The 15,874-nt window shown below is 40.3% G+C and overlaps 1 protein-coding gene across 2 annotated transcripts in view; it reads right to left on the bottom strand.

Moving 5' to 3' along the window:
- Positions 1–3,105: 3,105 nt before the first annotated feature.
- The window catches only part of maea (macrophage erythroblast attacher, E3 ubiquitin ligase), a 29,961-nt gene continuing 17,192 nt past the window's right edge, over positions 3,106–15,874 (bottom strand). For both annotated transcript variants that reach the window (XM_061891866.1, XM_061891865.1), the window contains 3 exons: positions 15,552–15,685; positions 12,321–12,516; positions 3,106–9,350 (listed from right to left, as the gene is read on the bottom strand). In XM_061891866.1, the coding sequence (XP_061747850.1) occupies positions 9,255–9,350; positions 12,321–12,516; positions 15,552–15,685 (426 nt within the window). In that variant the 3' untranslated portion in view covers positions 3,106–9,254. The remainder of the gene's footprint in view (positions 9,351–12,320; positions 12,517–15,551; positions 15,686–15,874) is intronic.

The following is a 15,874-nucleotide window of genomic DNA, read 5'->3' as shown; positions in this document are numbered from 1 at the left end:
AGGGAAACATCCAACATCAGAGATAAAAAAGGACATGAAAGACATTAAAGTAGCGGAGCTGATGCAACCAGCCACTTCTACAGCTATGAATAAAAAGTAACATATACAATCAATCGTTTATTTATATAGCCCTAAATCACAAGTGTCACAAAGGGCTGTACAAACCACAACGACTTCCTCGGTAGAGCCCACATAAGGGCGAGGAAAAACTTACCCCAGTGGGATGTCGACAATGATGACTATGAGAAACCTTGGAGAGGATCGCTTTTGTGGGCAACCCCCCCACCTCGAGGGCAGTGTTTTTCAAACACTGTGCCGCGGCACACTAGTGTGACATGAAATATGATCTGGTGTGCTATGGAAGATAATCTAATTTCACCTTTTTGGGGCAAAAAATGTTTTTGCAAACCAGTATTTGTAGTCTGCAAATGATGTTTTGTTGTTGAGTGTCGGTGTTGTCTAGAACAGGGGTCACCAACGCGGTGCCCGCGGGCACCAGGTCGCCCGTAAGGACCAGATGAGTCGCCCGCTGGCCTGTTCTAAAAATAGCTCAAATAGCAGCACTTACCAGTGAGCTGCCTCTATTTTTAAAATTTTATTTATTTACTAGCAAGCTGGTCTCGCTTTGCTCGACATTTTTAATTCTAAAAGAGACAAAACTCAAATAGAATTTGAAAATCCAAGAAAATATTTTAAAGACTAGGTCTTCACTCGTATAAATAGATTCTTTTTTTTTTTTACTTTGCGTCTTGTAATTTTCAGAAAGACAATTTTAGAGAAAAATACAACCTTAAAAATGAATTTAGGATTTTTAAACACATATACCTTTTTACCTTTTTAATTAATTCCTCTCCTTTCCTGACAGTTTAAATCAATGTTCAAGTAAATTTATTTTTTTTATTGTAAAGAATAATAAATACATTTTAATTAATAGCTTCTGTTTTTTCGACGAAGAATATTTGAGAAATATTTCTTCAAACTTATGATTAAAATTCAAAAAATTATTCTGGCAAATCTAGAAAATCTTTAAAATCACATTTAAATCTTATTTCAAAGTCTTTTGAATTTCTTTAAAAAATGTTGTTCTGGAAAATCTAGAAGAAATAATGATTTGTCTTTGTTAGAAATATAGCTTGGTCCAATTTGTTATATATTCTAGCAAAGTGCAGATTGGATTTTAACCTATTTAGACATGTCATCAAAATTCTAAAATTAATCTTAATCAGGAAAAATGACAAATGATGTTACATAAATTATTTTTAATTTTTTTCAAAAAGATTCGAATTAGCCAGTTTTTCTCTTTTTTTCAGTCGAATTTAGAATTTTAAAGAGTCGAAATTGAAGATAAACTATGTTTAAAAAATTTATTTTAATTTTTTTCCCGTTTTCTCCACTTTTAAACCGTTCAATTAAGTGTTTTTTTCATCAGGAAAAAAAGTGTACGATGGAATGACAGACAGAAATACCCATTTATATATATATATATTGAGCAAATTGGCTATTTCTGGCAATATATTTAAGTGTGTATCAAACTGGTAGCCCTTCACATTAATCAGTACCCAAGAAGTAGCTCTTGCTTTCAAAAAGGTTGCTGACCCCTCCTCTAACCACTAAGTCACTGAGTAGGTGTATTTTTTTTACATTCCAAATGTTGATGCCATATTTTTGTGATTTTGTCAGCCAAAATAAAGGTGTGTGCAAGTCTACGACCCTGTGTGTTTTTAAAAGCAATAACAAACTCACAAACTAAGTCATTTATCTTGAAAAAGTCTCAATACAGTATAGCTCAGGGGTGTCCAAACTTTTGCCACTGAGGGCCGCACACAAAAATCAAAGCATGCGGTGGTCACTTTGATATTTTCATTTTCAAAACCAATAAAAGATATGGATTGTTTTAACAGTCAGTCATTAAAATTTTTTTAAAATAAGCCACAAGAAAATGTAGACACTTGTGGACATCTGTGGATATAATGTTTTTTTTTTTTTTTTTAATGTTTTATGTCCTTATTTTTCCAAAACTGCTAGAACACAATATTTTCTCCCCCCCAAAACAAGTGGAATATTACAGGCAAGTACAGTGGAATACTATAATTATTGGGGATTCAAAGAGGCCCCACTCAAAAAAGGGTTAAAACTAAGTCATCCATTTTTTTTTTTACTTCCAATGCTTACATTTGTAGCTTTTTGTTTTATGCCCTTTTTGTCAAACAAAACTTTGTCTATGCAACATTTTCCCCCCAAAAATATTTCAACGTGCATGGAATTTTTGATGTGAAGTACTTGAAGCCTTGAGTGGATCAATAACTGATTATGATTTATTATCCATTTTCTACCGCTTGTCCTTTTTGGGATGGCAGGGGATGCTGCATTAGGGCGGAAGGCGGTGTATTTACCCTGGACAAGTCACCATGTCATCAAAGGGCCAACACGGAGTCAATTTTAAGGAAAAAAAAAGCCTGCACTGCAACATTGTTATTTTCCCCCCGTTACATTTCACCTACTTGCTCTTTTGTTTCGCATTTACATGTTCTTTTTGTAAAAGTATTTTTAAAATGTACCGCAGGCTGTTAAAAGAAATTAGCTGCAGGCCGTACTTTGGACAAACTCGGTATGGATTAGATTAGATAGTACTTTATTTATTCCGTCAGGAGAGTTCCTTCAGGAAAATTACAATTTTCAGCACAATCCCATTCAAGATCAGACAAACATTACAGGGAGACAGAACAGGATCGCTGACGGGTCTGCCGGCTTCCAGCGCCCCTTACAAAAAAAGATGAGATACAGGTAAACAAGGGGGGGGAGAAAAAAATAGAAGATAAAATAAAAAAATCGGTCTTAGCCTAGGCCCTGGAGAGGGGGTGCAGACTGAGGCCAAGGAAAAAAAAACAACTCATATAGTTCAACAATAAAATATCTATAGATTATTTTCAGATCTATCCGTCGACATAAAGTTGTAATTTTTAAATTGTTTTATGCCTTTTTTAATGGCAAACTGAATTTGCAATGTTTTCTCCTGAAATAACATCAAAGTGGAATATTTGATGTGAATTATAGCCTTAATATTTGTTTTCTTTTTTTTTTTTGAACAATGACAAGATGTGCATCATATGTTGTCGCATGTTTAGTAACACAATTAAGATGACAGAAAGGTAAATAAATAAATGGGTTGTACTTGTATAGCACTTTTCTACCTTCAAGGTACTCAAAGCGCTTTGACACTACTTCCACATTCACACACACATTCACACACTGATGGAGGGAGCTGCCATGCAAGGCGCCAACCAGCACCCATCAGGAGCAAGGGTGAAGTGTCTTGCTCAGGAGGTTGGTACTACGTGGGATTTGAACCAGGGACCCTCGGGTTGCGCACGGCCACTCTGCCACTGCGCCACGCCGTCCCTACATCAAGGTACATCAAGAACATTAATTAATACCATTTTAGTATAGTAAGTTTCACATTTCTGCCTTGTAATATACATTTGTATTTTCTATCTGATCTAAGACAGGGGTCACCAACGCGGTGCCCGCGGGCACCAGGTAGCCCGTAAGGACCAGATGAGTCGCCCGCTGGCCTGTTCTAAAAATAGCTCAAATAGCAGCACTTACCAGTGAGCTGCCTCTATTTTTAAAATTGTATTTATTCACTAGCAAGCTGGTCTCGCTTTGATCGACATTTTCAATTCTAAGAGACAAAACTCAAATAGAATTTGAAAATCCAAGAAAATATTTTAAAGACTTGGTCTTCACTTGTTTAAGTACATTCATTTATTATTTTACTTTGCTTCTTATAATTTTCAAAAAGACAATTTTAGAGAAAATACAACCTTAAAAATTATTTTAGGATTTTAAAACACATTTACCTTTTAAATTCCTTCCTCGTCTGTCCTGACAATTTAAATCAATGCTCAAGTAAATTTATTTGTTTTATTATAAAGAATAATACATTTTAATTTAATTCTTCATTTTAGCTTGTTTTTTCTACAAAAAATATTTGTGAAATATTTCTTCAAATTTATTATGATTAAAATTAAAAAATATATAATCTGACAAATCTAGAAAATCTGTAGAATTTAATTTGAATTTCAAAGTCTTTTGAATTTCTTTTCAAGTTTTTGTTCTGGAAAATCTACAAGAAATAATGATTTGTCTTATATAAATATAGCTTGGTCCAATAAGTGTGTATCAAACTGGTAGCCCTTCACATTAATCAGTACCCAAGAAGTAGCTCTTGCTTTCAAAAAGGTTGCTGACCCCTGCTCTATACTATTTTTGAATCCAATTTTTGTGGGGTCAAAGTAAACATTTCTCTTATTTTCCAGCAGATGAACTAAGTTGTTTTTTTGTTTTTTTTTCAAAGTTGGCTTTACCGTTGTTTACTGTATTCGCATGTCTTCAGGCTGATCGACACAAGCACGCCCTCAGACCTCCTAGTTTCACAGGAGACCATTTCCATGCGAAAAGAGTAACATTTGCAAGTCACACCACACCCTCAGCCATCAAGAGCGGCAAAAGACACAAAGGAAGCAACGCACACACACACACACACACGAGCAAATTCAAAAGTCTGGTAAAATCTTTATGAGGCATATTGATCATGAAACAAATCTTTTCCTCTAGTCTAAGAACAGAAACACAAGACGGTCCGAATGCATTCGATGGCAACAACTTTTTCTTAACAAGAACTGTGTACTAATGCCTGGAAGTCACTCGTTTTGAGTGGGGATTGGAGTTCGACCATTTATACTTTGATGCTCATTTGTGCTTTAATCCACACTTACGTACTAAAATTCCTCTGATCGGCTCAATCTTTTATCTAAAACAGGAGGAAAAAAATACAGTGGTACCAAAGTTTGTATGACACAGTTTGAGAAAACATCTCGGCAAAATTGAGCTCCTTTATTGTACGGCAGAACATCAACTAAAAAAAATGGTGTCATTCCTTGCCCAATCAAGAATGCTACTGGTGATTCGGTTTATCCAATGTTATTAGTACACAAAGTGAGCCAAACTGTAACGTCTATTCCTTACACATTAGGCCTGGTAGCATGCACTGTACTCACAAGGTGAGAAACATGGTTGGATTCTAGAACAAATTGTTACTTGTTGTTTTTGCCAACAAGTCTTTTATAAAACAATTTTCATTTCTATGTACTTTGCACAATTTTCTGCAAGTAAAACAATTTTTTTCTTTGCAAAATGTGCTTTATGGGAATGGATTTGTTGGCTTTACTTGTTGGAAAAGTTGCTACGGTTTTTGTACGATTGGGTTTCACGACTCAAACGGGTTTGGATCAAAAACTGAGGTACTACTGTCAGTCGACAGTTCTTCCACTTTCTTCACTTGGGGAAACATTGCCTAAAATTCCAAAAGATAATTGACACATTGACTATGTGGATACAACTACTGGGACACAGCCAGTAACCAAAAAGATTCAATCAGTCCCTGAATCTTATTCGAAATTATAGAGGAAGTGCACTATTTTGGGGGAATTTTGCCGATCGTTCACAATCATTATGAGACAAAAAGACGGTTGTTTTCTTTTGCGTTACAACGTATAAAGCGATGGTGGCTAGCAATGGAGCTAATGGGAGCAATCAATTCTAACACTAAATCCCTTTAAAAATGCATTCAAAAACCGCCAACAATACTTTACTTACGTTCCGTAACCTGTGTAAAAATCAAGCTCTAGTGACATTGTTATTGTAAGATCAACACGGAGTAACTGTTGTTCTAGCCTAGTAACACATCAGCGTTCTTTGTTATTAGCCATAAAGCAAACTTTGGCAAGAGATAAACAAGCTTCTACGTCAGTGACAGAACACCAATCTACTGACTGAAACACATGAACAATCATATTACAGTATCTGTAAATTATTATTTCATGTTGTTTGTACACAGCTTGCAGTGTATGTAATGTAGCTGTAATAACACGCATGACGTGCCGCGTGTATCATGATCCATTATTAAAATGACTCACTCGATGTGGACAGTTGTTCGTCTGGTCCCTCTGGCCGGGGACGTGTTTCCTGTTGATTTTGGGTAAGCACTCCATTTATGTCGAAATAGCTTGGCTCCAAGTTCCACATTTTGCAGCTTCACTTCACCTCACTCTCTCAGCTTCTGTCTGCTCCAACGTCTCACCCTTCCTTCGTGCCAGCTTCTAGAAGCAGCAGTTCATCCTCCATTAATTCAGATTCAAAAATATAAACCTTGTGAATCGTGAATTGTCCAAAAGTAGTCGTATTTGTGGTTTGTTACCACGTCTGCCATGATCCGGAAGTAGGAAGACACTGGAAGTCAGAAATGCGCTGCTATAGAAACAGAAGTAAATGCGCCGAAGAACTAGTTCTGGCAATGATGATCAAAATTCGGTAAATATTAAACATATTGTTATGAAAATGTCTGTTACTACATGTGGTTTGTTACCAAGTCTACTATGTTCCAGTTGTAGGAAGACACTGGAAGTAAGAAGGGCGCTGCAATAGAAACGGAAATAAATGCGATGAAGTAGTAGTTCTGGCAATGATTACAGTGTTTTTCGGACGATAAGTCGCAGTTTTTTTAATAGTTTGGCCAGGGGTGGAACTTATACTCAGGAGCGACTTGTGTGAAATTATTAACACATTACCGTAAAATATCAAATCATATTATTTAAAATAATATTATTTGGCCCATTCACATAAGTGACTAGACGTATAAGATTTCATGGGATTTAGCGATTAGGAGTGACAGATTGTTTGTTAAAGGTATATCATGTTCTATATGTTATAGTTATTTGAATTACTCTTACCATAATATGTTAGGTTAACATAGCAGGCACCTTTTAAATAAATGATAAATGGGTTGTACTTGTATAGCGCTTTTCTACCTTCAAGGTACTCAAAGGGCTTTGACACTACTTCCACATTTACCCATTCACACACTGATGGAGGGAGCTGCCATGCAAGGCGCTAACCAGCACCCACCAGGAGCAAGGGTCAAGTGTCTTGCTCAGGACACAAGGGAAGTGACAAGGTTGGTACTACGTGGGGATTGAACCAGGGATCCTTGGGTTCCGCACGGCCACTCTACCACTGCGCCACGCCGTCCCTAAATAGAAAAACTTATTCTGGTGTTACCATTAAGTGGTCAATTGTACGGAATATGTACTGAACTGTGCAATCTACTAATAAAAGTATCAATCAATCAATCTCAAAATGTGTTTTTCATTCCCGTTTGGTGTGGGCTCACAGTGCGGTGCACACCAGCAAGAGCGCCAGTTATTTCCATCACAACCTTCAGTGTACTCCGTGCTACCCAGCATGCACTGCAGTCGTGCACGTGCGTCTGCGGAAGCCACACACAACATGCCACCGGACCGGCAAGAAGCCTATACATGCTGCAGAAAGCATCAAAGGCAATGGCCCCATGGCACGCCCCCACCACTGGGGATTTTCTGTTGGTTATTTATGCCTTATATAACGTACACTTATTCAGCCTGTTGTTCACTATTCTTTATTTATTTTTAATTGCCTTTCAAATATCTATTCTTGGTCTTGGATTTTATTAAATAAATTACCCCCAAAAATGCGATTTATACTCCAGTGCAACTCATGTTTTTTTTTTTCCTTCTTTATTATGCATTTTCGGCAGGTGCGACGTATACTCCGAAAAATATGGATATTGGGTAAATATTGAACAAATGACATGTTATGAACATGTCTGTTACTACATGTGGTTTGTTACCAAGTCTGCCATGATCCGGAAGTAAGAACTTCCGGATCATAGCTCGGCATAGCTTCCGGATCATAGGGCGGCATAGCTCGGTTGGTAGAGTGGCCGTGCCAGCAACTTGAGAGTTGCAGGTTCGATTCCCGCTTGTGCCATCCTAGTTACTGCCGTTGTGTCCTTGGGCAAGACACTTTACCTACCTGCTCCCAGTGCCACCCACACTGGTTTAAATGTAACTTAGATATTGGGTTTCACTATGTAAAGCGCTTTGAGTCACTTGAGAAAAGCGCTATATAAATATAATTCACTAATTCACTAACAGACTGAAAGAAGCACGCTGCGATAGAAACGGAAAAGAATGCGCCAAAGAAGTAGTTCTGGCAATGACTATATGATCAAAATTCGGTAAATATTGAACATATTGTTATGAACATGTCTGTTACTACATCATATATATGTGTATATAAAGCATTGGGGTTTTGAAGTTGTTTTAGAAGGCTTTGAAGGTTACAACGGTGACTCCCATTAGCCGCATCTTCCAAGCATTTTTTTTTTTAAATCATCTTGCAAATAAATGTAAAAAAAAGACGTGATCTTTTGTCATTATTGTGAACATAGATAAGTGCAGTTCCCCTTTCATTTCATGGAAGGGCCTTCTCTATCCCTCTTGTCCAAAGCACGGTCCAGGCCAGACCTCACAAACGGGACACAATCCAAAATATTGTCAGAAGTCTTCCCGCAGTGGAAGCAGTCCCAGCAATACCAACTCCTACATTTTTTATTTTACGTGACGGCGCGATTTCCCAATGAAAGTGGAATATAGTAAATTAAAGCAGGGAGGTGACGAGACCTCAACAAGGCATAGGAAGACCGCTTGTTCATCAAAGACAGCTGTCATGAGAATACTGAGATTAATACGACGCTCGTGAGTTTAGTAAGAAACGAAGAGCTAAACCATCACCAGTTTACATCAGGAAAAAAAACTTGTTCAGTCTGCTTCTAAAGGAGGTCGACCTCCACAGTCTTTTCCTCCCCCACAAAGCCTGCCTACTATTTACATTACAAAAGCCAGCCTGTTGCAGTCCTGATGACGGGGGGATGAAAGGCAGCAAAGATGGCATGTAGATCCATCCATTCTCCACCACACACACACACACACGCACAAACAGTTGCTACCAAATGAGCTGATTGTTCTCAGAGTAGTCATCGGTTGTACTAAAACCAAAGTATCTACCGTTGAGAGTGTAAGGCCTGTGAAAATATGACCGTCCGTGTGCGTGGATGATCTCGTCTTCTGGTCTCGTCCGATCGCGGGAGTGGGGAGGGGGGCAAGCACCCGGTGACTGTGAGATAAAAATGGCCCGATGAGGAAACTTGGTCAATCTGAGCTCATCACGTGTTGGGGGTGGGGACAAGGATTTCTGGAGTGGCTGTGTGGTAGAGGCGGGGGTTGGGGGCGGGGTCACAGCTCCACAGGTTGATCACATCAGCCGAGCGACGGCGAGCCTTTTGGCATGGTGATGTTAGCGTGTCACCTACGTGATCACATGATGTAGACCTTCTCGGCCTGTGAGAAGTTGAAAACCTCTTTGGTTCTGGGGCAGACCACTTTGTCGTCTTGGCGAATGGACAGCAGCGACTGGCAGAGAAAGAAAATAAGTCTTAAAATTGCAGTAGAGTGGAAAAAACAAATGACCTCTATATTGAAGCTACTATGATAAATATCCGATTTATGTCACCAAAAGACAAAGTTTGCAAATAAATAGGCGATCCAAATAGTATCTTACACACCCCGCAAGCGGCAAGTGAGTAGATTGCCCAGCTGGAACTTGTTATCTAATCACCTGTCGCCCTTATTAGCAGCAGCCGGACGAGACACGTGGTTGAGAGTTGGAGCAGAGCGACATACGCACAGAGCCGGACTGAAAAGGCCTAAAGTATATATTGCTGAAAAGCAAACAACACTTGTGGATGACGATAAAAGACAGGCTCAAACCTGTACTACGGGCTCACAAAATATATATCGGACTCAGGAGAACCCACCCACCATAGAGAGATTTCCACAGTATCAATATCACGTAGATGACCAAGCCAAATAGAGAGTTAATGAGGAAGCCAGTCATGTGACCCGTGACGTTGAGGTAGCAATCGCAGATCTCTTCCCCATCAACAACAATGCGAATCAAGCAAACTTTGTGAGCCAACAACGATTACTTTGGGAAAAATGAGTGTCCAGAACCCTGAGTTCCAACACAAAGAAGATGGGCAATAACTTTTAGAACCAGAGTGCTAAACATCTGATTGTGGAGTTTGGGCGGTATAGCTCGGTTGGTAGAGCGGCTGTGCCAGCAACTTGAGGGTTCCAGGTTCGATCCCCGCTTCCGCCATTCTAGTCACTGCCGTTGTGTCCTTGGGCAAGACACTTTAGCCACCTGCTCCCAGTGCCACCTAGACTGGCTTAAATTGAATTTAGCTATTGGGTTTCACTATGTAAAGTGCTTTGAGTCACTAGAGAAAAGTGCTATATAAATATAATTCACTTCACTTCACAATTTTATTGAAACAATATAGCATTAGCAGCATTTCTGGGTGCTAAACATACAAACTAACCATAATAAAACAAACACTTGTTATGTTTCTAGTCTCTCTGGGACGCTGACTGACAGGACGCTCACATAATTTCATTTGGATCAAGACTTAATCACAATCCTCACAAAAAGTTAAAAAACAGTTGCTGCAACTACGTCTTTTTTGCCTTGTCTGGATGTCAAAGTCGACCAGTCGCTCGGTCCATGGCCACGTTTGTCTACTACAAGGTGAGAGCTGCATGAATTATAATCTGGAATTTACTTGAGTATCTTCATTAGCAGGCTAAGAAAATGAGCTCACTTCTAGGAATGCGGCGTTAAAAAAAGTCCGTCCATAAGATCACTCATATTTGGTAGAATAATTAGTATAATAGGTGCAATAGGGCAGTGGTTCTCAACCTTTTTTCAGTGATGAACATTTTTTTAATTCAAGTACCCCCCAATCAGAGCAAAGCATTTTTGGTTGAAAAAAAAAGAGATAAAGAAGTAAAATACAGCACTATGTCATCAGTTTCTGATTTATTAAATTGTACAACAGTGCAAAAATATTGCTCATTTGTAGTGTCTTTCTTGAACTATTTGGAAAAAAAGAGTGGGGGAAGAGTGGACTGTGAGATTGACAGGCGGATCGGTGCGGCATCTTCAGTAATGCGGACGCTGTATCGATCCGTTGTGGTGAAGAAGGAGCTGAGCCGGAAGGCAAAGCTCTCAATTTACCGGTTGATCTACGTTCCCATCCTCACCTATGGTCATGAGCTTTGGGTTATGACAGAAAAGACAAGATCACGGGTACAAGCGGCCCAAATGAGTTTCCTCCGCCGTGTGGTGGGTCTCTCCCTTAGAGATAGGGTGAGAAGCTCTGCCATCCGGGAGGAACTCAAAGTAAAGCCGCTGCTCCTCCACATGGAGAGGAGCCAGATGAGGTGGTTCAGGCATCTGGTCAGCATGCCACCCTAACGCCTCCCTAGGGAGGTGTTTAGGGCACATCCAACCGGCAGGAGGCCACGGGGAAGACCCAGGACACGTTGGGAAGACTATGTCTCCCGGCTGGCCTGGGAATGCCTCGGGATCCCCCGGGAAGAGCTAGACGAAGTGGCTGCGGAGAGGGAAGTCTGGGCATCCCTGCTTAGGCTGCTGCCCCCGCGACCCGACCTCAGATAAGCGGAAGATGATGGATGGATGGATATAAAAATAACTAAAAACTTGTTGAAAAATAAACAGGTGATTCAATTATAAATAAATATTTCTACACATAGAAGCAATCATCAACTTAAAGTGCTCTCTTTGGGGATTGTAATAGAGATCCATCTGGATTCATGAACTTAATTCTAAACATTTCTTCACAAGAACAAAAATCTTTAACATCAATATTTATGGAACATGTCCACAAAAAATCTAGCTGTCAACACTGAATATTGTATTGTTGTATTTTTTTTCACAGTTTATGAACTTGCATTCATATTTTGTTGAAGTATTATTATAAATATATATAAAGGATTTTTGAATTGTTGCTATTTTCATGATATTTAAAAAAAAAATCTCACGTACCCCTTGGCATACCTCCAAGTACCCCCATTTGAGAACCACTGCTCTAGAGGACCCTCGATTTGTTGATTAATTGTTAGCTATTTAATTTAGATTTCGAATGCGTAAAAAAGTCAAACATATCTATCTTTGTCTCTCATAAGGACTTTGAAATGATAAACCGCACATCTCTTTCAGATTTCTGCGTATTTCCAGTCTGACTGATCCGTGGTCAGAGTGCAGAAGCGTTACTCCAGTGGCGTAGAATCTACAGAAATTGCCGAAGATATTCAGAGCGGAATATTCAAAATGAACGTGTTCATTTTTTTATGTTTAGACAGTATTTTCACATATGTCGAGAATTGGGTATGGTTTAATGGACACAATGAAACACATAAGCATATAAAGTCACCTTGTTTTTTTCACTCTACCGGTAGTTTAAGTGAGCGTTTTTAGAGAGAAATTCGAACAGGAGAGGGACGTGTATTTGCACTCACATTGTAGCCGTACACGTAACCGTTGGGCAGCATCATGGGGGGGTTGTTCTCGTTCATGACCTCTCCAGAGATCTTACACACCAGTCTGGAGTTGGCGCAGTGGGCCATGGGAAGAGGTTGGGCCAGCTTGTTTAGAGATTTACTGCACACGGGGCAATCAGGGTTCTTGGAGGTGCCGTCCTCTTTGTAGCACTGACTGAATGCATCATGGAGGTTAAGGGTCAAGAAATGAAGATCACACCAATGTTCACTCGAAGGTGTGCTCTGCGGACAGAAAATCAATACAGCGACACAAAATCCAAAGCCAACCACTACTATAAAAACTAAATAAACATACTTCATTCTGTATCATTTTCAATGCAATTCTGTGAGTGACAAGTGGTCACATCAGATAAAAGAATGACGTCCGCCAACACGTTTCAAAGGCCTACTGAAAGCCACTACTAGCGACCACGCAGTCAGATAGTTTATATATCAATGATGAAATATTAACATTGCAACACATGCCAATACGGCCGCTTTAGTTTACTAAATTGCAATTTTAGATTTCGCGCCGAAGTATCATGCTAAAACGTCGCGGTATGATGTGTGCGCGTGACGTCACGCATTGTAGAGGACATTTTGTTCCAGCACCGTTCCCAGCTATAAGTCATCTGTTTTCATCTCATAATTCCACAGTATTATGGACATCCGTGTTGCTGAATCTTTTGCAATTTGTTCAATGAATAATGGAGACGTCAAAGAAGAAAGCTGTAGGTTGGGAAGCGGAGTATTGCGGCCGCCTTTAGCAACACAAACACAGTCGGTGTTTTATTGTTTACATTCCCGAAAGATGACGCTGAAGCTTTACTATAGAACAGAGCAGTCAAGCAAACACGGTTGGATTGGACCACACACACAAAGTACAGTGTATTATGCAGCGATGCATTCGAAAGATCGTGTTTCCAAGAGGGTTCCTTGCGAAGGGCAGAGATGGGCATCGCCACCACCCGTCGACTGGTGCTGAAGAAAGGTTTGGGGCCAACCTTCAGGATGTACAGGTACGACCGTATAATCTCACTAAAACACTATTAACACAATAAGCAGATAAGGGATTTTCCAGAATTATCCTAGTAAAATTGTCTAACATCTGAATCGCTCCCACTGTATAGGCTTTTTTCTGTAGTCCTTCACTCTCACTTTCCTCATCCATGAATCTTTCATCCTCGCTCAAATTAATGGGGAAATCGTCGCTTTCTCAGTCCGAATCGCTCTAGCTGCTGGTGGCCATGATTGTGAACAATGTTCGGATGTGAGGAACTCCACAACCCGTGATGTCACACGCACATCGCCTGCTACTTCCGGTACAGGCAAGGCTTTTTTATTAGCCACCAAAAGTTGCGAACTTTATCGTCGATGTTCTCTACTAAATCCTTTCAGCAAAAATACGTCAGTATGGCGAAATGATCAAGTATGACACACGGAATACACCTGCTATCCCCGTTTAAATAAGAAAATCTCATTTCAGTAGGCCTTGAAGGAGAAGGCAGTGGTCTGCATCAACAATCAACTTTTTAGCAAAACAGGTCACTTTCTGCCACAATATGACCAAAACAAAAAAACTACAATGTTGTATTGACAGCAGCCGGTCTCTTTTATTTGTGCCAAAAGACCAACACATTAGGCTCAGCCAGTGATGTTTTCACAGCCACAAAAAAAGTCAGACAACTCCAACAACACACATTACTATGACCTACTCAGTGGCTTTGTGGGTAGAGTGTCCGCCCTGATATCAGTAGGTTGTGAGTTCAAACCCCGGCCGAGTCATACCAAAGACTATAAAAATGGGAACCATTACCTCCCTGCTTGGCACTCAGCAACAAGGGTTGGAATTGGGGGTTAAATCACCAAAAATGATTCCTGGGCGCGGCCACCGCTGCTGCTCACTGCTCCCCTCACCTCCCAGGGGGTGATCAAGGGTGATGGGTCAAATGCAGGGAATAATTTCCCCACACCTAGTGTGTGTGTGACAATCATTGGTACTTTAACTTTTTAACTGTAACTACCAGGTCGACACTAATGCGGTTCACACACAGCCACTCCTGTCATCAACACCGTGTTATGCATGCGTTTTGCTTTTCTTCAGGTTAGCTTATAGCAGCTGAAGCAGTTGCAATAGTTAAATGCTGCATGCTAACTGTTTTGGCAAAACAAACGGGCACCATATGTTCCAAACTCCACAATCGGATGTTTGCTAATCCCAATTTCAGGTATTCCATACATCCATCCTTTTTCTACCGCTTATTCCGTTTGGGGTCGCGGGGGGCACTGGTGCCTATCTCAGCTACAATCAGGCGGAAGACGGGGTACACCCTGGAAAAGTCGCCACCTCATCGCAGGGCCAACACAGATACACAGACAATATTCACACACTAGGGACCATTTAGTGTTGCCAATCAACCTATCCCCAGGTGCATGTCTTTGGAGGTGGGAGGAAGCCAGAGTACCCGGAGGGAACCCACGCAGTCACGGGGAGGACATGCAAACTCCACAAACAAAGATCCCGAGCCTGGATTTGAACCCTGACTACTCAGGACCTTCGTATTGTGAGGCAGACGTATTAATCCCTCTGCCACCGTGAAGCCCAATTTCAGGTATTAAGAATGTTAATTTATGGATATTAATCGTAAAATGCAGTTACTAGATTATATAAATGCTAATAAAAGTATGTCATTATGTATTTTACAGACAAAAAGTTGTACACTGTATCCCATGCTTGTGCTACAGTACACATCTCACTGCGCAAAATGTGAATGTTTTAAGGAGAACTAAATGTGATCTCAGAGGGGTACATGTCTCAAATTCCTGCACAACGGGACCCCCTGTATGGCATACAGCTCATGCAAAACATTTTTTTTATCCATTTTCATTGTCAAAGGACCAAGTTATTTATTTTAGAAAATAATATAACGGAAATAACTGCTGTTATTTGATTATTATAATAAAACATTTAACTTATGTAAAACCTCGGAATGGTGTTATGCTGGTGTGGCCACAGAGTGCATGTCTGATGTTGCTCATGTGATCCACTGAATGTTCAGGGCGTTTGAGCTGACACATGAAAAATTAGAGGGAACATCGGTATACTCATGGCAAACTGCTGTCGATGAGAAATGCCTGCCAAGTCTATTTCACCAGATGAGCTCACACGTGAATAAAGAGGTCACCCGGAACTACAATGTGCAAGGATACGGTGTCTTGATGGCAGACAGACCGGCCTGCAGCGTGATGGTGAAGACAGAGTTGTTCCCCAGCTGGTGCAGTCTGTAGTTGTCGTATCGGAACTGCTGGATCAGCATCTTCCAGCGGGTCGGGTCCAAAAGATCCTTTTGGGACAGCGGGAGGACGAAAGACCAAATTGAAACATTTGGCAGTGACACGTGAATCTGTGCATTTTGCATTAGGATTTTGAGAGGTCACATGAGTCCTCAGCATATTAGTGGTATTACAACACAGTAGTTGTAAACTGGATGGACGGGGGTCAACGCGTAGACAGTTACATTACAGTGGCTGCA

The sequence above is a fragment of the Nerophis ophidion genome, linkage group LG29 (assembly GCF_033978795.1).
Source record: "Nerophis ophidion isolate RoL-2023_Sa linkage group LG29, RoL_Noph_v1.0, whole genome shotgun sequence".
Taxonomy (NCBI): domain Eukaryota; kingdom Metazoa; phylum Chordata; class Actinopteri; order Syngnathiformes; family Syngnathidae; genus Nerophis; species Nerophis ophidion.
This window is presented reverse-complemented; position numbering and strand designations above follow the sequence as displayed.